Consider the following 27,697-nt stretch of genomic DNA (forward strand, 5'->3'; position numbering starts at 1 on the left):
GAAAAAATATGAAGAAGGTGGACTAAAAATGATAAATATTAGAGCCTTTCACTGCATCACTTAAATTATTTTGGATGAGACAGCTTATACTGTCAGATAAAGGTTTACAAATTTTTTTACCTCATGTAGATTTCATAAAAATATTAACATGCAGCATTGAATATATTAAAATTTCCTGAAGAATCTTAAAAACATGTTTTGGAAAGATGTCTTTGACGGTTGGATTGAATTAAATAACAAAAACTATAGTTAATCCAAGGTTGCAGGAGACATACCATTTTTTATTATCCTAAAATTGTCATTGGTGAGAAAGTTATTTATAATAAAAATATGTATGACTTGAATATTAGATTTATTAATGATCTTATAGATGAAAATGGTTCCTGTTATAGTTTTAAGGAATTTTGTGGCATGTATCCAAATTTAAGGCTTAATTTCTTAGATTTTGCAGGTATAACACATGCTGTAAAGGCATGGATGAAAGCAACAGAGACGAATGATATAATTGCAAAATTACCTAACCCATTAATTTTGTCCAGCACTCATTTTCTTTCAATGTGTAAAAAAGCGAAACAGTTTTATGAATCAATCAATGTAAATGATATTGAACCCACTAAGAAAACAAGATGGAATGATAATTTTAATTTAGGGGAAAATGAATGGAAAAGGATTTTTAAACTTCCATTTGAGATTTCAAAAAATAGTAAACTGCAATGGTTTCAATACAAAATTCTAAATCAAATACTAGGTACAAACTCATATATAAAATAAGGAAAAGAGATAATGACTTATGTTCTTTCTGCAATATGGAAGAAGAAACAATAAAAAGTATTTTATGGGAGTGTGACAATGTACAAACCTTCCTCAACAGTTTTGAAACATATTGTGAGCAAAAGATAGGGTTGCAACTTTCATTTACAAAGCAAAATTTTATTTTGGGATTTCTAGTAAAAAACAAAGACATTCATAACTTGCTGTTCCTATGGATAAAATAGTATATATATACAATAAGATGCTTAGGAAAAAAATAGACTTTACATATTATTTTTTTTATGAAACTCAAAAATATTTAGCATATAAAAATGGTGACAGAGAGATTTTTGACACCGACTGGAATCAGTGGAATCGTTTTTATGAATGTTTTTATGAAATGAAATAGTTTTTTTGTTTATTTATGTAAAAGAATTAACATGCCATCTCTCTCTCTCTCTCTCCCTCTTTCTCTCCCTATATCTCTCTTTTTCTCCCATCTCTCTCTCTTTCTGAAAAACCAATCTCTACTATAATGAGATATGTATTTTGATTGATAAAACAGAGTGTGTAAAATAAATAAAGAATTTAAAAAAAATGTGCAATATCACAGCAAAATCGGTGATATTTGTATGAAGGAAATTCGAGGTGAAATCTGGAACCTTGTTGAAAAAAATAAAAATAATTTACTAGCACAAATTACTGTTGATTTACAATACAATACGGGTTCAAAATTAAATTTTAGAGGTATAAATCAGCATTTGTGCACTGGACAATTTGAAATCAAAAGATTTTACAAAAATCAACAGTTTAAAAACTGACGACTTTTAAACTTCATACACAACCATTCCCCACGATTAATTCAAGTCCAGACTTTTTTTTTGTACTGTATCATTGACAGCTGCTTTTTCAAAACAAGACGCTCATGGGCCGTATAGGTCACTTGAGCATCATGCTACAATTTTGAATTTGGTTCATGTTTAATCTAGGCGACATACTATTTACAATTTTGATAGAAGCGCCGATTCACCTTTGCTTATAAAAATGTTTGATTAATACAAAGGAACAGAACTCGTACAATTGATTAAAGTAGAGTTACCCGTCCTTATACCCTGACCCAGTGGCCTTGAAATTCACAAATCTGGAAGAAGGTCTCTTGCTCATAGTTCTAAAGGTAGTTTATCTAGCTGCTTGTTTCTCAGAAGAAGAGAAAAATATTTTCAAAAAATTAATATTATTTCACTATAAAATCATTTATAGATCCCAGCTCGGAATCCCTGACACTAGGGACATACAATTCATAATTTTGGAATAGGCATTCTTGCACATCATAACTATTCACTAAGTTTATTTAATACCCAGGAGCAGAGAAGAATATTTTCAGACATAATGCATTTTCACTATATAATCAATAGACCCCCACCCCCCGAAACCAGAACCCACAAACCTTGGGCCCAAAAATTTACAATTTTGTAAGAGGCACTCTTGATCATCATGACTATGTGCTAAGCTTATTTTAAACACAGAAGCAGAGATTTTTTTTTCAAAGACTTGATATATTTTAAATATATATATATAATCTGTAGAGTCCACCCTTGCACTAGAACCTCTGACCCTGGAGCAATAAATTTCACAAATTTGGTTGATGACTTAATGCTCATTACAATTATGTCAACACACAATTAATCCAAGCTGTAAGGACGTGTTTGATCTTGTACTTTTGCCAATAAAATATGTAGGAATTAAGATCAATTATGATTGCAGACATCTAGAGAAGTTTGTCATACATGTTTATCTCATTCCAAAAATGAAAATAAGTCTTACATCTTCTGTTTTGCCTTCTGCGTGCGTGGCTACAACGAGTACTGGTACTTTAGGACCGCCAAAGGAACAAATAGAATTCAGCCAGAATTCTACATAATCTGTCAAATTAAATTTTATTAGACCATGAGAATTGTTTCAGCAAAGAAATAATATCTAATCAAATCAGTATTAAAATCAAACCGTGTAGTAGAAAAAAAAAACAACATTATTGACTAAGTTAAGTCACGTCTACTTTTGTTCAGAGCTAGTTAATTCTTTAAAGGACAAATAATTCATTTCATTTTTAAAATATTGCAATCATACCTTTGTATTTCCAAGTAGAAAAGACAGATCCAGTTTGCTCTCCTTCTTTACGGCTGACAACTTCTTCAAAGTCCTTTGTCATGTCCATAACCAGAATGTAGAAAGCTTTTGATCTCATGTAGATCTGGTGGCTAGCATAATATACGAACTGTCCGGCAAAATCAATCATGCTTATACTTATTTCGTTCTCCTGTGCATCCAATATCTTTCTGATTACTTCTGGTGACAGTGTTTTGGAAACTATATCTTCTACTTGAGTTTTCAATGTTTTTTGTTCGGTATTGCTGACTATATTTGTAATAGTTGTTTCATTTACCTTGCATTTATTGGTAGTAGGAAGGTTCAAACATTTTTCCACATCTCCTAATTCTTCACTGATTTCGATTTTTGTACATTTTTGAAAATTGGACTCATCACCGGAGACAGGGAGTTTGGCAATATAATCTTCAACCTCAAGATTTGATCCAACCATTTCGGTAGGAAAATCATCAACATCCTCTTTTTTAGGAAAATTATCCTTGTCCATCATCGTTTTTTTATCAGAAAGATCATTTTCGTTTTTTTTCAATGAAGATATTGGGATTCTAATCAAAGGTTTGTGAGAATGGTGATCTGTGGCTAAAACAAAAAATTAAATTAATTTCACGTTTATAAAACAAAAAAGCTTTATACTATATTTGTTTTACTTTTTGTCAGTAGAGGAACATAAATCAACCCTCCCTTAAAGAACTTTATACTCCAAAGCTGCTGGAATATATCACTTGGGTAAAGTAAGCATGAAAGTAATGCTTTTTTGCGTAAAATATTGTTGTCAGAACTCGCGACTTGCTTGCGTGGCAGCAGTAGGTGCTGGCGTGTTAAAGAGCCATTACTATTAAATGGCCCTGTCTGCCGAGATTATTTCGAAAATTGTTTCTCTCTACTGTAAATCTCCATATGAGTGAAGCATTTTTAAGGGCTGCATTTTCCGTATCTTTCGTAAGAAAGTTGGGTCCTGCTCTAAAAAGGACGTATTTCTGTTTTTTAAAAATCAAAAGCAATAAAATCATATGAAATATATGACGATATTGAACAGTTTTGTAGATCACACGTCCAATAAGCAATACAAAATAAGAGCAGAGCAAAAACAAACTTCCAAAACATCAGAGGTTGGATCAGGTGCTGTTGACGATTAAGCCGACTCGTCACACCTGCCTTTTGCGTCTTGTCATGATCGGGAAATGACGGGAAAATCCGTCTTTAATTCATTGTAATATAACTAATGGTCTAACAATTAGTATAAAAAAACGTCAGTCAGTATTTTTACTCAATTACAAATTGTATTTTGTGACAAGGTCAATATGCATCGACCATAGATCTTACAAATGATGACTTTAAACGGGACTGTTGATATTCTTGTTTCATTAAAGTACGTGTTAATAATTAATCTCATTTTAGAATTTTTTTGTACGTAAAAGTACTGTCAATTTGTGTTTAGAGCGTCTGCTCTAGAGTCGCAAAGTAAGGAGTTTATCCTTACGTCGCGGGTTCGAATTCCATTGTGAAATGTGGAGACTGGTTTTTCGGATGAGACCTATAAAATGAGGCTCCTTGGTCGCAGTAGATGCTGGCACGAAAAAGATTACTCACTGCTCAAAGGCCCTGAGTGCCGAATGTAGGACATAATATGTAGCCCCCCACCGGCAAGTGTAGACGTCTCCATATGAATGAAAAATTCTCGAGAGGGACGTTAAACAACATTCAATCAATCAATCAAATTATCTTATAGATGCAGGAAAAAAATGGGTATGTGGTGTTAACTTTTAGTTATTATTAAAAGAGTGCTAGTTTTAAGCTTAAATGAGATTTTTTTCAAGGACTTTCACGTTGTATTTGATATAAGTTGACAAGTTGAAAAATATGTTGATAGACATCACGAAAATACATATTTATATAAAATAATTTGGAACCAGCATAGAAGATCTCACAACACCAAAATATTGAATCTAAAGAATACTGAATACTTCGAAAGAGGAAGAATGAATTCATTTTCTTTTGCAAAAAAACCTTCCGAAACAAAATAGAATTCCCCACTAAATGTTTTCGGTATTGAACTTAATCATGGGGTTTTAATTGCATAAAGTTTAATTGAATTTATAGAATCCAATTCTAATGCAATTGTTCTGTAAATTACCTTTGGATTGGCCGATGGACTGTTGTTTGAAGTAGTTAAACAAGTATTGACGAGATTGAAAGCTTTTCATTGTAACGTCATAACAGAGCAACATGAAACACAATTTTTCAAGACGTAATTTATATTATGAAACTCAACAAAATGATACGTAAACAACAATCAAGATACATGGATTGCGTTCGCATAGGAAAACGCGTAGCCGGAAAAACTCAGTTTGTGACCGTTAAATCGGCATTAATAGTCGCAAAAACCAATCTGAAGATAGTTATTCACTTACTTTTACCCACGTTTACCGTAAATAATATTATGACGTAATATTTTAATAAGATAATAACATTTCCTAATCATTGAGATTATAGTCACCATAAAATAAAAATGTCATTTAATTAAAAATTCAATATACAATATATATAAGTTTTTAAATAGAGGTTGAGATTAAAAATCTGCTGAGAAGCAATCCCCGTTTAATTAAAGTAGCAATCATGGTTTTGTTATTCTTCCATATAATTATGAGCAATTATGGCTTTGCTGTTCTATCAACTAAAATTAGTTCATCGATTTTGAAATCAAACAGCCCCATGTTTTCATTGGTTAGTTGACTTTAAACTCAATCGGAACTTATCGAGCCTTTCTTACTAGCAAAAGAATTAAAAGAATCTCGAATGTACTACATACATGTAGACGCAACGACATTTTCACAAAATTTGATACAAATGTTTAAATACCTCATCCATGAATTATCAAGTTAACCTTTATTGAATTTAATGATAATACTTAAAATACGCATCACCCTTAAGGTTACAAATGAAAATAACGGCGATTTTTTAAGATAAAATTACATTCTTTATTAGGGTTGGAGATTCCTTTTAGGATTTCACTGATATCAAAATATGTAATGTGGTTTAAATCTACATGTTGTGGACATATAGATTTTTTATTTAGACTTGCCATATGATGTCGACATCAGATGACTTTATCAATAACACTTACAGTTTAGGGATCATATATACATTTCAATATTGCTTTTATAATTGCTAGAATTTAACTTGTTGGACGGCAGGTTGAATATTTTGCTGGTCAACTACATAAGATATAACTAAAATTAATTTATTTAAAAGATTTTGTGAGGTTCGTTGCACTTTTCAAATATCTTCATGCTTCTTGAGTTTATGTGTAAAATCTTGACAAGATACATTGAGTATATGCCCTTTCAATAAATCAATTTATTAGAGCCCTTCCAGAACTTTTTCAATGAATCTGCATACACACGACAGTATCGCTTGTCTGGAGAATGTACACGTGTACAGTTTATGAAAAAAAATACTAAAATAAACATCACATTCAAGTTAACGAGTTTTTATTGAACTGCAAATAATATTTAATTTTAGAACAAAAGACATTTTTCATTGTACAAAATGTGACTTGATCAGCCTCTCACTGTGTACAAACTGCGTCATTTTTGCGAGATGACTTCACATAGACAAGTGCATTGTGATCGATGCATCGTTCATATACTGTTGTGTGGAATTTAACAAACGACAAAATTGCATGTAATAGTAAGTTTGTATGTAGTATACAGCTATCCAGCTGTTTGAAATAGCAAATACTTCCATTTTGTTGTATTTTGAAGACCTTATATCATAAGGGACGTCATAGTAGACATTTCCCGTACAAATTAGGCCTCGCCTCCTTACTGTAACCTTAAATGTGCTGTGTATCCAAAAGACGGGACTTTTTATCTCTTCCATCCTACATTAAATAAAACGGGAATTGTATAATTTTTTAACATCCTTTGATGTTAATACAGGTATTTTTTTTCTCCTACCTCTTAAGGTAAGACTCGAGATGATTCGATCGCTGTTATATTTTATTTTTATCATAGTCGGAAATAAATAGTTTTTGTTTAAAATCTGTGATATCTACGAAACACGATTGATTTTAATAGCGTAGTTTACAGAAAGTCCTATCTTTAGATAAAGTAACAAAACAAATAGAAAGATTTTTTTATTCAGAATTACGCCATATTTACACATACTATTTTCCAGAAATAGAATTTTCCTTCAGTGAATGATATGCATAATCTACAACCGAAAGTAAACAAATTTACTTTTACTTTCAAATTATGAATAAAAACAAATTGAAATTAACACAGGTAACGTATAGGTATAATTGTTAGCTCAGCTTTTAATAATCCTCATAATTGTAATGATGTTCCAGCATATTTATATGCTTAGCAGTCACTTGTATTGTGAAAAAAACATCAGTTCACAATGCCACCTAAAATACTTTGTAAGACAAGCCCTTCTGTATGTATTTGTCCTTGCCATGTTAAATCAAATGACCACCACCCTAATTCAGTAACCAGATTACCGAATTTTTCATTCCAAATATATGTAAATGGTCAACAGAGGTGCATTGCATACAACGTGATAACTATGAATTAAGGTTTCACACAATATGCATAAATATAAACATCTTATTAATGAAGCTTTTGGCAAGACCGATGAAAGCTAGTATTACTGTCATACTCATACTTCCATGGTCTCTGACTTTGACACAGTAGGACCGCCCAAACACACGTCGTCACAACAAGTTTCCAACATGAATTTGACAAAAGAGATAAATGTTATATAGGCGTCAACCTCCAAAGCATCAAAGCCAAAATAAAGTTTCTATGAAACTTACTGTCGGATGTTGACCCAACTATATGTATTCGGCACGTCCGCGCGCTCGCGCAACAGATTTTTTTTAATATATTTATCGCTTATGCAACATCGGACTCGATATCCTCCACCAATTAAAGTACTGAAGGTACTGATATGTGTTGATTTAATGAAGGTTTCAATAACATTCAATATTTCACACTTTTATCACTACTTTTTCAAGTTATGTTCATTTATTCACTATAAGGAAGTTTATAAGAATTAAATAAAAAAGAAAATGACGCGATTATACAGAGTCAAAAGGTAAGGTTTGTTTTGATCACACTATATATAACGGTACCTTAGAATGATTTACCAAAAAGTGTAAGACTTTTTCTTGATCAATTTTTTCAATAAAGCGTTTGTACTTTTTTCTGACCAAAGTTTTTTTAAAGGACTATTGATAGCAAAGCCATTTCTTTTACTAAAGTTTCTCCCCATCCTCAGACCTCTCTTCTTAATAATAATAATTCGTATCAGTACTATTAATTTAGATTTGACAAGGAATAATTTTTCGACACTGATACCAATGCATTGCAGCTTATAACCATGAAAATCAAATCCTTAGATGACCTTAAGGGACTCCAATCCTCAGCAAGGTTTTGTAACTCCGTAAAATCCGGAAAAAGTTTATTCGTATCATGAATTCCGGCATTTATGATTTTTGGAACTCTTCTTTCAAAAAAGAATAATAAAATATCGTAGCTTCATGTAAACAAATGGAAATGGAGGGAAATGGTGAACGAGAAAGAAATAGAAAAGGTCGTTTCAAGAAAGCCTCAGCTACCACTACTAAAAACGTTAGTACGTGTACCGACGAGAACAATAATAATCCTGAGTTCAGTGATGTGAACAATGAAGATCCACCCGAACAAAGGTCATAACGTAATACTGCTAAATTTTAATTTGATATATTGGCGTCGGAAGCTAATTGAAATGGCCAGGGGGAGGGTAAGTGAAAGAGAAAAAATGCGAACTTGAAAAATCCTAACAAGCAAAAAATAAGAAAGAAAAATGTATCTATTGTCCAAACACGAAATCCTAATTCGTTGGGGGGGGGGGGGGGGGGGCGAACTTTTTCAGTACCTATTTTTGTTGTTTTAAACACTAATACATATCCTTCGTAGACTACACTGCAACATGTCAGTTAGAAAGTAGGGGCTAAACCTACGACCAATATTTAATATGATGTCTATCTGTGTAAGCCCCCTCCCCGGTTCCTAGGCCTATATATAATATGTTGAACATTTAATAAATTTATATAAAAAGCAATCAACATCTTTAAATGCTAAATCTTAAGTTTTGATATATATATACAAGAGAGAGAGAGACATCAGAAGTAGGCCAATTTCAAAATTCGGGTAAATTTCAGATTAATCTTGCACCAATTGTGTTAAGGCATGCATGGATCAAAGGGCATTTAAACTAACAAAGTAAATTTACTAAACCTATGCCTTGGACCTCTTCCCTTGTGAAGTGAGCCACCACTTCCTAAGGAAATTTTTCTTGATCCACCTTTAAAGAAATGCAATCGGGCTCGGGCTCGGGCTGTCGACTTGAATATAAGCGATAACGCTTAAATTATTAGAAAATCGCTGTCATTTAAGTGTTTAAATGCAGGTAGAAAATACTTTTGTGATATTGGGATGAGATGGACGCGCTGGCGCGCCGACGTGCCGAATACAATTAGCCATTGACCCATACATTACATTTGCCAAAGACGCCTGGCTACATGAGAGAATCATGGAAAAGGAAGACTTCTGTCACATTTAAATCTCCTAAATCGAACACGCAATTAATTTGTATTCACCTGTGGGGAGCCTCCATTTTTCATTGGGTTAATTTATACCATTTTATACCTCAAATCACTGGAACTTTAAAACATTGGTGAGCCCGTGCTTCAGTTTGGACAAGGTTTTCAAGGTAGAAGGACGTTTTCAAAGCTTCTACATTGATCTAAATGGTTTATCGTATGCATATGGCAGACCACTGAAGGTATTTCAACAAAACCTTTGTGTAGAATTATGGGTATGGTTCTGCCTCGTTGAGGTAAGCCTTATTTGCGTTTGTTTTATTTTTTTTTTATAAAGTTGTAAATATCTAAAAACACACAGACACGGAATTTCTAAAATATGCAACTTTAGGCTACTCCATTTCATATTTCTTAAGTTCTATTATTTATAGTTACATTGTATTCGATACTGCTTAAGTCTGAAAAGTACGATGAGTTATTTTTGTCTTAATTTGTCGGTTTTATGTTCGGTAATAACTGTTATAAAGTAATTATTGCATTGTACATATTGCACTGAAACGTTTCACAGCGTAAATTGTATGTCCATTTTATTCTGTGTATGGTATTTAACAGGTCTTATTGATCATTCCTGTTTGTCATTCCTGTATGTGTAGAGGTGGCGGTCCGTAACACTCACATCTCACAGTCTTGAATACAAGGCGGGTGTGTAACCTCCTCGGCACTGGAGAGCCTCCTTGGCAGCAGTATTGTAGTAGTAGAGACAGTTGTGTGTCCCAAACACCGTTTGGAACCATAGACTACCGACATTCGAGGGACACACACCGAAGCAGTTTATTTTGTTGTATCAATTTATGTTAATTAAAAATATAAGGTATAAAATAATGTAGAAAATTTTTCTGTTATTTACAAGAGATAAGTTTTGGGTCACTATTTCCTACGCAAGGTCATTATTTGAAAAAAAGGTGTCAGAAGTGGAGAACAGAGGTAGTTGATCCTTTCTCATATTTAGTCATTGTAAAAAGAAACCAATATCTGTTTTCAATTTTTACCAATAGCAGTGTTACAATTTCTTGACATTTATGTAACATACAAGTTTATTTTTTGCATTTGTTATTTTGTTTCTGTTGTGTGATCATTTTACGTGTTTTGTAGAAGAATTGTCTTGTTTTGGATGTTTGAGACCTCTGAGAAGTGTTTCCAAAAGTCGGCAATGTCTCAGTTAGCTGGACTGTATAAGCATCCAAATTGCTTGCCATGGGTATTGCATAGTAAGTTCAAAACTAACTATCTATTGTGTCCAATGTGATGTGAGGTTTCTGTCATATATCCCATTTTCAAGTTATGAGAAAATGGACATTCTAAAAGGATTGAAAGAATATGGAGAGTCCTTAGGGTTGATAGATGACAAGATAACAACTTTTATTAGGGAACAACAAGCTATTCAGAGAGACGAAAGAAATGCGGAAAGAGAATTAGCGAAGAAAATAATAGATTGTGAGAAAGAAAAAGAGAAAGTGTCATAAGAGTTAGAAAAGGAGAGATATTGGTATGAGATTGAACAGATGAAAGTTGAGAAAGAGATTGAAACACAGGTTGTTAATACTAGCAAAGATGTGCAATCTGATTACAGTCATGATCGAGTTACACCTAAAGCTCCAAAGCTTCCTGTATTTAATAAACTTCACGTTGAGATGGACAGTTTCCTTAGACGGTTCAAAAGGTATGCAGAAGCACAATGGGGTGAAGAAAGCTGGGCTATTAATTTAAATGCACTTTTACAGGGCAAAGCTGTAGATGTTTATTCTTAAATGCCCAAAAGTGAGGCCCTAGACTATAAGAATTTGGAAAAAGCTCTTCTTAGACGTTTTGAACTGAAAAAGTTTAGATCTTGTCAATTAGAAACTTTGCACAAATTGCTGTTCGCCTTAGTAGCTATTTTGATAGATATATAGATAAAAAATGGAAAAAGCACCAAAACCGTTTCAGGGTTTGTACGATCTCATGTTGCTTGACCAGTTTAGTTCGTACATATTTGTAGTCAAGTTTTACACTTGATTCTGAAAGAGCGCATTCACAGGATTATTTAGAAAATGGTGGATCTTGCAGATTAATATAAAGATGCTAGAAACTTGAGCTCAATCCAGGCAGTAGATAAAGGTAAGGGTTTATTACTAAAGAAACAAGAACCAGTCAAGAAAACAGGCAACGGTACTCAAAACAAAGACAATGTACAGAGTAAAACAAAAATACTGGTAAGTTTGTACCCTGATAAAAATGAGGATGCTTTATGTGTAACAGAGTAGGGCATATTGCTTGAGAATGTAAAGCTAAAATGGTTGTTGGTAGTGTATCTGAAGTACGAACGGAAGGAGAATTACCCACTACACAGAAAGAAGACAAACCAGTCTGTTGTGTAAGTATATGTATGTTACCTTCTATAGTAGATTCGATGTTGAAGATGTCGCAGTTTACACTTATTTCTGCTTGTACGAAGTCTTTAAACTACTTTTCAATGCCTTTTTCTACGGGTTATATTAATGGTAATCAAGTTTTGAGGGATACTGGTTGCAGTTGAATTGTTGTCCGGAAATCCAAGGTAAGTGAGGAAGATCTTATAGATGGTAAGCAGCAGGTGTGTGTTTTAGCTGACGAATCTAAAATTACAGTTCCTGTGGCGGAAGTTTTCCTTGATACTCTCTACTTGAGTGGTCATCACAAGGTATGGTGTATGGAAAATCCAGTGTATGATTTCATAATAGGAAATGTTCCAGATGCAAGACTACCAGACAAAGTAAACGAAAATTGGTAAGTCAATGCAGTAAAAACTAGACAATAAAAGCGGAACAGTGAGAAGCCTTATCAACCTCTAAAGGTACTCGACATAATAACAGACGAAATGGAACCACACTGTATAAACACTTTCCAAAATAAGGGGTTTTACAGAACATAATACCGTTCACCAGAAGAAAAACGGTAAGGTAAAATAGTATATAAAGAATGGTTGCTTTAAAGATAATTTGTAGCGAACGATGACAGCGTCAATACGGTATTTTCTCAGCTTGTAGTTCCAGAGAAATTTCGCTCATTAGTCTTGAGGTTAGCACATGATTCTTTATTAGCAGGAGATCTAGGCTTTCGGCGGACAATAACCTGGGCTATGGCCAGGACTCCAGAATGACATCCGACAGTTTTGTCAGTCATGTGATATCTGCCAGCGTACTCGTCAGAAAGTTAGGGTGAGCAGAGTGCCTTTAGAACGTATGCCTTTAATTGATGTGCCATTCCAACGAGTTGCAGTTGACCTAGTGGGTCCCTTATCTCCAAATCAGAAAAGGGTAATAAGTACATACTTACTCTATTACATTATTCAAGCCGTTATCCAGAAGCTGTAGAGAAAGAAAGAGTTGCAGAAACGTTAATGGAAATATTTTCTAGGGTAGGTATACCAAGAGAAATGTTAACGGACATGGATACGCAATTCACGTTCTCTCTTATGAAGGAAGTAATCCTCTTATTTCTATGAAGCAGTGGACAACCATGTCTTACCACCTCTCATGTAATGGGTAAGTTGAACGCTTTAATGGAACTTTAAAGCAAATCTTAAAACAAGTTTGTGCAGAGAAGCCCAAGGAATGGGATAAATAGTTAAATGCATTGTTCTTTGTTTATAGAGAGTTACCACAGGAAAGTTTGGGATCCATTTGAATTAGTTTATGGAATGGTAGTAAGAGGTCCAATGGCTATTTTGAAAGAACTCTGTACAAAGGAAATAGAAGATCCAAACGTGAAAACAACCTATCGGTATGTTTCAGATCTGAAAGAGAGATTGCAGTCCATGGCCCAGCTTGCCAGAGAAAACCTTGAAAAATCTGCCACCAGGTAAAGAGGTACTACAACAAAAAGCTAGAAATAGAACTCTGAAGGTAGGAATCAAAGCTCTTATTTTAATAACTACAGACCACACAAGTTATTTCTTCAATGGAAAAGTCCTTTTTACATTGTAAAGAAGGTAAACCATGTACATTACCAGTTAAAAATGAATGCGAAGGTAAATACCTTTCACAATAATCTCCTGAAGAAATATGTCGAAAGAATTCAAGGTAACAAAGTTCTTGTTGTGAAAGTGTATTTGGTACAGTAAATGCTACATTTGTGAATTGTGTGAAAGACGGAACACAGGAAGGACATTTAGACGACTATCCGACACTGGATGCTGACCGAGGCACAGCGGTAGATATAAATGGTTCGCTATTAACTGAAAAGAGGTAAACGTTGAAGAGTATCATAGCCAAGTACGATGACGTTCTTCAAGACCAACCAAGAAGCACTAATATTTTAGAACATGACATTCACATGGTAAGTGATAAGCCAATAAATGTTAAAACACTTTCAATTCCCTTTTCTTTGGAAGAAACAGTTAACAAGGAGGTAAGTGACATGATGAAATTAAAAATCATTGAACCGTAAGAGTCTCCTTTTTGTTCACCAATAGTTATTGTTCCAAAGAAGAATGTACCAATCGGTTTTGTATTGACTTTAGGCTACTAAACAGACAGACAAATTCTTACTTTGAACTAATACCAGACGCCGATGAAATGTTTGGAAAATTTGCAGGGAACAATTATTTCTAAAAAAAAAAAATGACTTATCAAAGAGGTATAAGCAAATAAAGTTGACAAAAGCATCTAAACCAAAGACACCTTTTAGAACAAGTAAAGGGTTATTTCAATTTTTTCTTATGACCTTTAGCTTAGTCACAGCGCCAGCTACTTTTTCACGATTGATGCGGAAAGTTTTGAGAGACATCAAAATTTTGACAATTTTATTGACGACATAATTATTTTAACAAAAATATTTGAACATCATCTCATAGTACTTGACGAACTCTTTCAGCGGCTACGTAGAGCAGGTCTAACCGCTAAACCAAGTACGTGCTCATTTGCCTAGCCCAGTTTGAATTGTATAGATCATGTGATTGGCATTGAACAGTTGAGACCAATGTCAGACATCGTCAAGGCTATACGCCAAGGCCAGGAACTAAGGAACAACTGTGATCATTCCTTGGATAAATAGGATTTAATCGTAAGTTTGTTCCAAATTTTGCATGCATTGCCTTGCCGTTAAGAGATTTGACTAGAAAAAGGGTGTCCGACCAAACTTGTGTTGGGAAAATGTCAAGAAATTGCATATCAGTCTTTGAGGTCGTTCTTAATTTATTCTCCTATTTTGAAACTACGAAACATAAAGGAGTCGTTTATACTTCAGACTGATGCATCTGATAGAGGTTTACTGGCTGTGTTGTAACAGAGTCAAGAAGATCAAAATTACCAGTAGCATAAGCGAGTAGGAAGTTGAAAGAGTGTGAAAGTGTGTACGCAACAGTGGAAAAAGAATGTTTGGTTATTAAAATTAAACACTAAAATCTCATAAATCGAACATGCAAGTAATTTGTATTCAACTGTGGGGAGCCTCCATTTTTCACTGGCTAAATTTATCCCATTTTATACCTCAAATCACTTGACCTTTAAAATTTTGGTTAGCCCGTGCTTCAATTTGAACAAAGTTTTCAAAACTTCAACATGTAAAATCTAATTGATTGATCTTATGCACATGGCAGACCACTGAGGGTATTTCAACCCAACCTTAATGTAAGATTATGGGTATGGTCCTACTTCTATGAGGTACATGTAAGGATTATTTGCGTTTGTTTTTATTATTTTATAAAGTTGTAAATATCTTAAAACATACAGACACGGAATTTTTAAAATATGCAACTTTAAGCTACTCCATTTTATATTTCTTAAGTTCTGTTATTTATAGTTACATTGTATTCGGAACTGCTTAATTCTTAAAAGTACGGTGGGTTGTTTGTGTCTTTATTTGTAGGTTTTATGTTCGGTAAAAACTGTTATAAAGTATAGCGATTATTGCATTGTACATATTGCACTGTTACGTTTCACAGCGTAAATTGTATGTCTATATTATTCTGTGTATGGTATTTAACATTTCTCATTGATCATTCCATTATGTCATTCCTGTATGTGTAGAGGTGGCGGCCCGTAACAGTCACATCTCACAGTCTTGAACGCAAGACGGATGTTTAACTTCTTCGGCACTGGAGAGGGGGAAGTGTAATCTTTTTGCACTTGGAAGGGGTGTCTGAGCCACCTTGGCAGCAGTATTGTAGTAGTAGCGATAGAAGTGTGTGTCAAACACTGTTTGGAACCAAAGTCTACCGACATTCGAGGGACACGGAGGGCCACACACCCAAGCAGTTTATTTTGGTGTATCAAATTTTGTTAATTAAAAATGTAAAGTTTAAATGTAGAAAAGTTTCTGTTATTTATAATACAGGAGTTTATAGTCACTATTCCCTATTTAAGATTATTATTTGACAACCTCTTTACTAGAATGGATCAAATTGTCGACCACATGAAGGCGTAGCAGTGATAATTGCCATATACAACGTTGATGGGGTCCAAGTTGATACAGACACCCACTACCACAGAATTTACAACTGCTGTGATCACCTGTGAGCACAGTAGAGCACATATATCATTGTTCGCTTTAACAGCAACCAAGCGGTAAGATGCAATACATAGAGACGCTGTAGGAGATATTAACGTTCGCACATATGGGTCGAAGGCGATGTCAATCTGCCCTATATTGACTCGAAGTTGTTCAGCTCTTCAACCCAGCATAACACAGCAGGTATCAAAACCACTTTTATCAATGCGTTACTTATCATTGAAGGTGAGCAGGTGGTAGACTTTCCTACTCAAAATTCTAGCACCTTAGATATTTTTAACACGAACCGTCACTTATTACTGAACAGGTGCATACATGTACCATGTACATACGGTTCTCGATAACCATGACATGACCATTATTGACACATGCAAGCATAGTGCCCTTCTGACATAAACCAGTCGTCATACGCTTCATCCAGCTATGGAAGAAAGCCAACGAAGCGAAGATGCCAAAAGATCTTGACCACGAACTAATGTACTACCTTGACAGTTTAACACATAATATGTATATTGTTAAATGGACGTTGAGATTTAATACTGTTCTTTTTTTCATATCCTTCACCCAACACCAGCTTAAATAAAGTGACTGGCGAAGATGAGATCTTCACTAGATTTCTGAAAGAGATGGCTCATCCAGTTACACAAGTATTACCAATTCTTCTTGGCATCTGTTGACCAACGTTAAACAACAATGGACTTCCCAAACAGCGAATATCTCGCTGAGTATCACTCAATTTCTTTAAAATACCACAAAATGAGATGATTTGCTAATTCAACACCTACGAAATCATCCAACTACATAAAAACTTACGACAGCGTGCCTTTTGTTGTTAGTTAAATCCTACATGACAAGTTATAAACAAGTCACTGATCGCAATACACTTGTCAATATGACAAGATTTATTGATAATAATAACAATTTTCTGATATAAATGATTTACTGAAAATAATCGCAATCCAGATAATGTATACATTTTTAAGTACAAAATATAGTCGATATCTCCATTGCGGATCTTATATGTACTGTGCATCTAATAAAAACATTCCAGGACCTTGCCTTGAGTATTCATACCAACACCCAGGTTGATGCAGTGCTGTTGAACTTTTTAAAAGCATTTGACAAGTTCCCACATGAGAGGCTGCTTGCCAAACAAGACCACTAAGGGGCATGAGAAAGCCTACTCAATTGGATCCGCTGTGTCTTGTCTGGGCGAATGCAAAAGGAATTCGTTAAAGGTCATTACACCAACCGCACCTGTCACGTAGAATTAAATCCAAGTTCTTCTAGAATGCAATTTATATAATGAGCCTTACAAACGATGACAATGTTGTTACCTGCTTTGTCGACAGGAACCAGTACGTACTGATCGTGTAATCTATCTAATTCTTTTTTCACTTCTGGTTTATTGAACACAGAAGGATAGATGGTTTTCATTTTGCCCCTCAATCTTTTAATACGTGACTTTAACATGGATCTGATACATTTAATCCATTCTGACAAGGTGTCAATGTCTTCTTTTTCATATTTAGCCCATCGTCTGGCATAATTTTCAACAGAATCCATAATATTTATGAAATTCCGACGCCAGTTGAAGGATCAGGTTCCCTGTATGTAGGACCTTTTAAAATAAGTGATCTAAGGTCCTCAATACGAATTATTTTTACGTCACCTGTAATAACGTGTCCAGCAGGACTTTAGTTTTAGGGCGAAGAAGAACATGAACACGAAAGGGGATTATTTTTCAGATAGTCAATATCCAGGCCATGTAAAGTGTTTTTGTAATTAAAAAGTTTGGAAGCAATGGTCGATGTATATTTGTAGGAAATACAAGGCGTAGTCTTTAACTTGAAATATGGTGGAATACAAGACTCGACCCTTTTGTGATTAAGAATATTACTTATATTAACCGCGTCAATTCCTTTATTGGCATATTGAAGTTTAAGGAAAAGACGGATTGTTTTAGCTGCATTTTCTTCCGTGAAACGTGCGGGTTTAAAAAGCCTATGATGTGCAATATCCATAATCACAGAACCGAGCCTATATTCAGGTGTCGAGGAATCTAAGTTTGGACGTTCCTTGGTCTTTTCAAGAAGACTTTTTAAAAGATTCAAAGGCACAGAGTAAAGTTTGGTTCGAATGTGATGTAGACCTAACTGTTGATTTACATAAGGTAGTAATGAATCAAAAGAGACGTCGTGTATTGCAGGTTTTTTGTACGAACGATGTCCATGACTACGCTTACGTCTCTGAGTATTGTTAAAAAGTCCCATCACATTTACCTTAATATATTAAGCAAATAAGAAGGGGTATATTAAACTGTATATGATGAAGTTATCATTATATCAGTTATGTGATCCAAGGAGTCGAATCATGTCTTTTTGAAAGGCGTAGATCATCATATCAGACTCGAAGCTTGGAGTCTCGTTTGATTCGATAATCTGCGCCTGTAAGCTCAACATGATACGATCCTTCAGATCAAGTAACTGTTATTATAATATAGATATATTAGCTTGCAAAAGTCTGAATTCTTAACATTTTCCTACCTTGAAAAGACTTGTCTTGCACAGTGAATATGTGCTCGTACACTTGAAGACCTAAAGTGGATTCAATTTCTTTGATTTCTTTAAGACTTCTTCCCATAAGTCTGTATAAAAGCGTTGTTTTGCCTGCTCCTGTACATCCAACAACGATCCCTCGTGCATGTCGCACTCTTGTCATTTTAGTCTTCATGTGTTGCAAAAGATTCTCAGTTTGGATTTCAGGATCTGATAACAAATGTTAAAAAACATGGTTTTAATCTTTCCTTTGCTAAAGGTAAATGGGATTTTTTTTATAATAGATTTGATTCTATATATCAGTGGATGCTTACTTCTTAATTTCGCCCCTTCTCATCTGAGTTGTTCTTATAGACACAATATATTATTTGTTAAGTAGGATTAAAGTAATACAAAAGCTTTTAGTGAGAATATACCAATAGCTTTGGCCTCTTCTTTTCTCTCTGTCTTAATTGACCCCTGTTCGTCTTCTAAACAAATTTAAAATTTGGAAAGCTTTAGTTACAAGATAAAAATTGTACGACGATATTACTTGGATAAATATAACATTTTTTAAAAGTAAAAGTACTGAAGTTATGTTCATTGTCATTTTTGTTTAGAGTCCTGCGCCAAATATGCAAAGGTGACGCGCAAAAATGTACAGCTGACGTCACCTTTCATAATACTTCGATATTTACAATCAACTAGACCAATCATAACTTTATTTATGAATTAAGTGGTAAGTTAGGTAACTCCAATACACAGACAACGTGTACACTCTAACATCCGGCGAGTTTCGTTTTATCTTAATTTAAGCCTTTGAATGTTAAACAAATTTGACACGTTAAAAATGCAAATTGTTCATATATTGGAATCACTTGGATCTTTCGTTAATAAGATTTTTACACCTGTTGTTTGACAAACAATGAGATACACATTTTAAAGTACATGTAAGTTGAACCTACGAAAACTACATGATTTTGATGAAAACATACCTATGTCTTGTATTTCATCTCTACTTTCCGGTTTTAAAAATCTGTCTTTGTCATTCATCTCTCGCGGTTTTGATATTAAGTTTTGTAAAAAAGAAAGTCCACGGTCCTCGTTAGCATTATCTCCTGATATGAAAAAGAAAACATTGTATCGATGGTGCCTGTGCCAACAGCAGATATTGCTTAAATAAGTCAAAGCAATTAATTCCAACAACCTGACATTTATCCTGTATAATCTTTTCTTTCGAATGCCCATCCGGTGAATCGTTGGCTAAATAAATGGTCATTAAACAGACGAGAATATGATAAACTGAGAAGTTTTTACATACTTGTATATAACCTTGTTATTCCTTCATTCTCTCTGGAAAATTTTCTCTCTCTTTGGTCTTGTTGATATTCGATAGAATCATCAGGGAAATCTCTTTCATACTTACCTCCAAAAGCACCTTCTAAAAATAAAACAGTTCCATTTTTTATCTGAAAAACATTAAGTCTGAAGTCGAAATTCAAGGTCAAGTTTAGTCATAAGGTCTTAGTTTCATATTGGGTGTCTAGAAGCAATTCAATAAATAAAAACCGTATAACTAGCTAAGCAACAAATACATAATTCGATAACATAAAAAAATTGTTTTTATGTCATGCGAAGATTATACCATCAAGGGCAAAAGAAAATAGTTAAATAACCCAATGTCCTACGTGGATGAGCAGTTCTTTAATTTTAAAAAGTCTTTTCATATGTACTGTTTTTTGTTACCATGCTATCTGATTTGCAGTAGGAATGTTTAAATGAATTCATATGGACTAGACTGGCAAGGAAGGTAATTGTCTTTGATCAGGTAGAAAAAAAAGCCAATAACAAGAACTAAAAACTTTTTTTTCATAGAAAGTTTACTCACAAAAAATATAATCTGATCCTTAATGGGGTGAAATATGAGATGAAATCTCTATTGTTCAAATTAAATTGCATGTCTATAAAATACACACATGGAACAAAGCAAACACGGAGCTGCGGTAGCTTTCACTAAAGAACTCAACGGAAAACTTAAAATAAGTTTAAAACATAGTACCCCCAGCCCACCCACCGTGAAACCAAAATTCCCTTTTAATGGTCTTATGGACAGTCATTTTACAAATTCAATCCAAATTATATTTTTTATGTTTAATTTATTACCAAATAGCATATGAAAAGATATGAAGAATATTTAATCAGATCCAAGACTATTACGAAGTATGATGATGCTTGAAATTCAGACTTCAATGGAAAACGCGGGGATGTTTTAATAAGGTACATTTTTCTATTTATAGACGTCACATGATGACTACGTTATGTGATGGAGCGCCTCCTGAAGAGTTAGTCTCACTGAAGTCTATGGATAATAATATCAAAAGTTTTCCTATGATTTTTCCGATTTATCAGTCTTACATATTTTTCATGTTACAAAAGGCGTGTACATTTGTAAAATTCTGATCAGTGTGTTGCCTTATGGTACTGCGACTATCAACTACACCGTTTAATTGCTGGATTGAAATAATCTACAGTTCACCGCTGGTATTGAAAAAATTAATCAATTACAATTGAAATGTTTTTTCTACTAAATACAGATTTTATGGACAATTTGCTGTTACATTGTAATATTGAATTAAATGGATGCAAACTGTAGGCGGTAATCGAGAGTTATTGTGCTTAGTTATTGAGATATTTTGCTTAGGAACCTTCATACGAAGCCTTAACTCACTTGCGTCTTTTCTCATTTCGTTAAATTTTAATGCAAGTGTATCGAATATATAGCGTCTGCGATCCTCTTCATGATCATCTCCTGTAAAAAGAAAACTTTACTGTAACAGTAAATATAGTACTTAAATAGTTCAATGGAAACATGCAATAAACTAAACTGACATGATACAGTTCCAAGAATTATCTTTTTCTTTTGAATGGAAAATATTTTGACGAACCGATGCACAATTATGCATCAATCCTGCTAGACAGGAATCGAAGTCAAGGCTGTATAAAAATGGTAATTCTTTATTAAATTGAATAAGCATATAGTTTATTGAAGAATTGTACATACTGCTGCTCTTCGTCATTGTTGAATTCTCTCTTGAAGTTTGTGTCGGTTGACGTCGTGCGAAAGGAAAATAAGAACGGCTTCTAGATTCCACTCCCAAAGCAGCCCCTGAACAATAAAAAAATTACCATTTTGATTAGAAAATGGTAAAGTCAGAAGTAGAAGTTAATCAGAACGCCTTGAATGACAAATGTGATATACTGACCATAAACAATTGTACAATAAATGTGATTAATTTCAAAAAGTAATTTGTCTGTCAAAGATGTTCAATGACTTATGGAATTGAATATTGATTCATTAAAATCAGCCTTTCAAAAAACTATTAATTGAGCAAGTTAACATAGGTTCTTATTTTACCAGTCACGAATAAACCGACCAAATCCGAATGGTTTAACATATATATCTGCTGCAATGCGACCCTGAATTTAAAAATATCGGTCCCACACATTATCTATTGACATGACTTGGAAAAGCTTAAATAGTTGTTTATTGGAATTTTTTTTGATTTTTCGAAAAAATTGATGGAAAGTAAAGGTACTGTGAGCAGTGAACTCCCTAAAACTGACGATGGATTTTTTCCGTTATTTCCCGTTCATGTCAGAAACACACGGCGGGTGTGACCGGTCGACAGGGAAAGCCCACTCCCCATGGCACCTGATCCCACCTCTGATATTTCAGAGGTCCGTATTTTTTCTGGTCCTATTTTGTTTTGTGTTATTGACTTTGATTGCATGCTATTCGTTATCTCCATATCCTTCCATGATATTCACCACGTTCCATATGATGTGGCAAAGTCCTACATATGTGGATACTAAAAATTCCAAAGAAGGTTTGGACAATTTGAAATCTCAAAATTGTACTAAAATCAGCAGCTAAGAACTTACGATTTTTAAACTGTATACACAACCATTTCCTACCACAAAATAAAGGCTTTTTGACAAAAAAAAGAGTCTCGGGATTCTGCTTGACAATATCTAGGTGGTTTTCACAGACCAGGTCTTGCAACAATCTATTGGAATCACTATGGGTAATAATTGCGATTTGTTACATGTATTACCAGGCTTATTTTTGCATTTATATCAATCAGAATTTAAGCAAAATCTAATTCGCAAAAAGAAGAAAACACTTCCTGTGGCCTTCAACTCGACAATTAAATTTCTTGATTGATTTTTTACTGTTTTATGTCAAGCCAATATTTCAGCCATATTTTTGCTGTAAGACATTGCGATATATCGACTACGTACTGCCAATTATCAATGATAATTTCCACTTTTTGTCAATACATTATATCGTGATGAGCTTGCCAACACTTGCTGCGACACGGGACCTTGGTTTATACGGTATCATCCAAAGGACCGGTATCCGTGTCTCACAGTGGGATTCGAACCCACGACGTAGGAATTGACTCTATACTTCGCTGCTCTGGAGGAAAGGCTCAACCACTGCTAGGCGGGCGACCCCTTTTCTGAAAAGTTGGATTATAGTGTTCAAAAGATTTTTATCGAAAACATACCTCTAGTTTCTGTACTTATAGATTCCTGTTCGTCTGTCCCTTTTGTAAATTTGTGCATTATATTCGCAAATGAATTAAGTCTAAAATACTGTTCTTCGTCAGCTCCTGAAAAAGAAAGCCTTTACAGTTAAAGTGTATTTAGCATTATTTCCTTGTCTAACAGAAGCGTTTACAACCAGTCACAAAATAATCTTACATAGCGAGTTAGTGATACAGGGGTGTCTGCAGTGTCGTTTGGGGTCGTCGTTTCGTAAATTCTATGGTCGATACAATGACCTTGTCAGCAAATACAATTTATCATTGAGTCAAATGCTGACTAACGTTTTTCATACCAATTGTTAGTCCATTATTTATACACTGAATTGACGACGGATTTTCCCCGTTCTTTCCTGTTCATGACAATGAGCACACAGCGGGTGTGACCGGTCGGCAAGGGATGCTCACTCCTCCATTTAACCTGAACCAACCTCTGATATTTCGGAGGTCCGTGTCTTATTTTGTATATTGTTTAATGGACATTGAGATTGAATACTGTTCGTTATCTCCATATCATGCTATTATTAAACAGACCTAGTATTATTTTGGGTATGATCTTGAGTTTCTCAATGGAAAATATTATGATGAATCCATAGCAAAAATACCCATCTGTCCTACTGGACAACTGTCGTGGCATTGCATAAACATTTTCCCCTATGAAGGTATATTGTACATTTAAGTATTGTACATACTCATCATTTGAATAATATTTCTATCAACGTGCTCATTGGAGGAATCGTTTCCAGGCCCCTTTCTAAAGACACCTCCTGTAAAAAAAATGTATAAGGTCATGAAGTCTTCAGCTCAGATATATTTTCAAAATATAGAAAAAACAATATTAAAGTACTTTCGCATTAATTTTCAAACCTGTTTTCTGTAACACATCTATCATGGAATGAAAGGTATGCCTATTAGAGTTGCTGCATTCGTCGCACAAGGGTTCGTCACAGTCGATGCAAAATTTCGTTATTATTAATGGTTTATGATATTCACATTTTGCATTCCGCAGTGGGAATCCTATGAAATAGAATGATATTATTATAAGGATTTGCTTATAAACTTACAAAAAATGTGTAAAATATCATAGTTGTCATTTGACATAAGACAATTTTCAATCAAAGGGTAAATGTAGATATCGTAACTGAAACAGATTGATACCTAAATGCATGGTACAATTTTTTAAAAGTGGTTCATTGCAAAGTTATTGTTTATAAAAAAAAAACGTGATTTTCTTTTATATCTTTAAAAATTTGCGTATTTAAATTTACATCCACTGAATTTTTTCTCCTTTATTTCGTAGGAAAATCGCTGCATATACTACATTAGGCATGTCGCTTGTTCATATTTCTTGATCAGTGGCTGTTTCATCAATGAAATGTATAAAGACGTTCGCATAATAAGTACAATAATTAAAATTTTAAATCCTTCTTTAAATGAATATTCAAACAGAAATAAATTTAAACATTAAAATGTTTATTTTTTATTACAGAATGATGCTTCTGTAAATTCAAGTAATATCAAACAAAGGAAGTATTTTATAGTTTGAATTACCTTTCACGAAGTGAAAAATGTGCTCTTTAGAGATTATGCAATCCAAACACACTGGAACGTCACAGTCTACACAAAACTTCGTAGGTTTGTTTGTTGGATGCTTCTTACACTTTATCTTTAGTAGAGGATACACTATTAAATGAATTGGGCGTGTGTAGTACCTGGTACATCTTAATATCAACCTCAGTCCTTACTTATCTAATAAACTCATTTTATGTGATTTATTACCACGCCTTGTCATATTTGCTTAATATTAGGAATAAATTACACATAAATTGAAGAATTATATCCCTCAAGAATGACGTGCTAAGCAGACAAAATGTTTAAAAAAATATTTTTGACACCGATAGCAAATCTTTGTGTAAAATATGGATAATGTTCATAATCATTGATAATATATAGTTAACCTCCGGTTAGTATTTTGGGATACCTTGAATCTTGTGAATGTCTTTAATACAATGCCCGCTGTGTTCTTCCCGCCTGGTGCAATTCTCACACATTGCAACTTCACAATCCACACAAAACGTTTCTGCTTCTTTTGTTGTATGATTCTTACATCTCTCTAATCAATTGTAAACTATAACTTTTTATTGATATTTATTCATTGCTATCCAATATGTATGTCCCCATTAGTCTATTGGTAAAAAAGTACCAAATTCAGCTAATTTTTTTATCAAACCATTCATCCTTGATATACCTAAGTTAATGGTTGACATGAAGTAAATAGACAGAGGAATCGATTGTCAAAACTTATGTAAAATGATAACAAGAAAATAGAAATAAAACATGCCTAAGTAATTAAAAAAAACAAAGTATCTGTGTCGATAATAATTCTCATTTATAATGTATTTGAAAGATCTGATGTTTAACAAGACCTAAGCAGAACATTTACGCAGAATTTAACAGAATAAGTTTGTTATGTTATTGTACATAAAGTAGAATCAGAGGTAAGTAAACACTATCCATAATTTTATCATTTATACAACCAAAATGCACTTAAAGTTTTAAGCGTTAACATAGTGTTCCAATAATTATTGTTTTAAGTTCTTTAACGGAATCTAGCAAAATATTTCTTATTGATATCTAAATAGAAACACATAAATATCATTAATTACCCAACTTAAATTCCTTGCAAAACCATTTGAATATGTCCACTGTGTTGTTGTCCTCTGAACCAACCCTGATAAGACTTTTTTCCTCATCCAAACTCAGACCTAGTGGTTTGTATATCCCTTGCTGTAGTGTCAGTATCATCGAGAGAAAGTTCCCATCTTTGTCAATATCATGTACAGTGTGGTTCACTGGATCACACACAAGGATGCGAGACAGCGAGTCAGTACAGATTCCACCTGGTCGAAACGATCCTGTTCCTGGTGGATATCCTTTATAGGAGAAACGATGTCTTCCATTACGATCTGTCACCACTACGGCGGACATGTAAAAGTCTGACACAATAACATCTCCATTGTGGTTTTCTGTGATAAATCTAATGTAACTGTACAATTTTTTGCCGTTGTTGTCAAATTCAATGTTATGAATAATTTCTCCCTTTAGGTTAAACCTGTTTACCTTGGCTGTACCCGAATCAGACTCAAACATCCCAACAAGAAGGTCTCCATTATAGTGGGAGCTAAAGACACACCGTGGATTCCATGGTTTTGTACATTTTACTAATAAACCCTTTGATATATTCTTCATAGAATATTTGTTAATATTATTCTTATCGTCTATATAGATTAAATCTCCATCACTGTTCAGGCTGTGTACTTGATGTCCGTTGACTGCATCTGCCAGATGAAAAAGATCATCACCTGCAGTGTTCATCAAAATAAGATTTTCTCTATCACTGATCCAGAACAGGTCTGAAGTGACATGGGAAATGTGTCGACAATTTTCTAGACCCTGCGCAATGACAGACTTTTGTTTACATGTAACTATTCCTGACATTTCTCAGCAAGCAATATTTCCTTCTCAACCTTTTCTCTTCCCTTTTTTAAAAATGATCACATTTTGTTTGGATATCTCCTAAATATGAAAAAAAAAATCACTTAATAACAAGACGTTTCAATTATATATTTTAATGACATACATGCATGTGGAAAAAATACCATTTTTCACAATCAAAAACAATGCAGATCAGAAGGAGAACAACAATGGATTCCGAAAATTCGTTGGCGGGATTAGGTGAAATGGAGGAGAGAGCATCCCTTTCCGAGTGTTACACTCGTCGTTTAATTTGCTCATCGTAAAGATTGGGAAATAACAGTTAAATCTTTCAACAATTTAATCTGTATATACTAATCATTGCAGATCAATTAGTATGAAGAATGTCAGTCAGAAATTTACTTACGAAAGGTTTTCTCAAATGCCATAGTATATCTTTAAAAGATTTCACACTATCGCAATTTTAATAAGTACATAAAAATATGCACAGCTGTCCTCGATTGAACGTTTTTTAGACTATGACTATCAAAATAAATTTTTATACAGTGTATTCACATTTAAACGCCTGTAGCGTCGTCGTATTCAAACTTTTCTTGATGTGCAAAAGCGATTTTTAAAATTCTCAAAAATGTTTAGAAAAATCAGTCAAATATACCACAAATTACAAAATCAGTTTAAATTTGATCATATCACCATTTCACTATGAAGCTGTAATTAATTAATTTAAGAAAAAAAAGATGCTGACGCTTCTTTTCATTTTCGCACAATTATACAGATTAAAAGAACACACATTGTAGTTTGCCACAGTTTGCAGTAAGTTTGGTGTATCGGTCATTTAAAAAAATATGTGAGATTTATAAAAAGTTATCCCGTATTTCTTTTTTCAAAACACTTTCAGCTTTACATATTTTATTTATTGATGCTTTAAAATCCGACATGTCGTTGCACAAGTTGACGTTTGTTTAGAGCTAAATGAGTCCCAGCTATGACTGACAGTATACATCCATGTGACTTGCATACATAAT

The 27,697-nt window shown here is 33.9% G+C and overlaps 1 protein-coding gene across 3 annotated transcripts in view; it reads right to left on the bottom strand.

The window, feature by feature from the left end:
* The window catches only part of LOC134247029 (uncharacterized), a 44,974-nt gene extending 18,225 nt beyond the window's left edge, over positions 1–26,749 (bottom strand). For 2 of the 3 annotated variants that reach the window (XM_062729374.1, XM_062729376.1), the window contains exons 1-14: positions 25,844–26,749; positions 25,159–25,290; positions 24,729–24,860; positions 24,045–24,194; positions 23,870–23,944; positions 23,142–23,246; positions 21,632–21,736; positions 21,299–21,379; positions 19,892–20,011; positions 19,566–19,688; positions 19,008–19,061; positions 18,580–18,801; positions 2,878–3,495; positions 2,575–2,672 (exon numbers count right to left, since the gene is read on the bottom strand). In XM_062729374.1, the coding sequence (XP_062585358.1) occupies positions 2,575–2,672; positions 2,878–3,495; positions 18,580–18,801; positions 19,008–19,061; positions 19,566–19,688; positions 19,892–20,011; positions 21,299–21,379; positions 21,632–21,736; positions 23,142–23,246; positions 23,870–23,944; positions 24,045–24,194; positions 24,729–24,860; positions 25,159–25,290; positions 25,844–26,675 (2,847 nt within the window). In that variant the 5' untranslated portion in view covers positions 26,676–26,749. The remainder of the gene's footprint in view (positions 1–2,574; positions 2,673–2,877; positions 3,496–18,579; positions 18,802–19,007; positions 19,062–19,565; positions 19,689–19,891; positions 20,012–21,298; positions 21,380–21,631; positions 21,737–23,141; positions 23,247–23,869; positions 23,945–24,044; positions 24,195–24,728; positions 24,861–25,158; positions 25,291–25,843) is intronic. The other variant, XM_062729375.1, reaches the window with a different exon arrangement.
* Between the last annotated feature and the right edge of the window lie 948 nt (positions 26,750–27,697).

The sequence above is a fragment of the Saccostrea cucullata genome, unplaced genomic scaffold (genome assembly GCF_032062105.1).
Source record: "Saccostrea cucullata isolate Sc308-1 unplaced genomic scaffold, CSIRO_AGI_Scuc_v1 ctg4868, whole genome shotgun sequence".
NCBI lineage: Eukaryota > Metazoa > Mollusca > Bivalvia > Ostreida > Ostreidae > Saccostrea > Saccostrea cuccullata.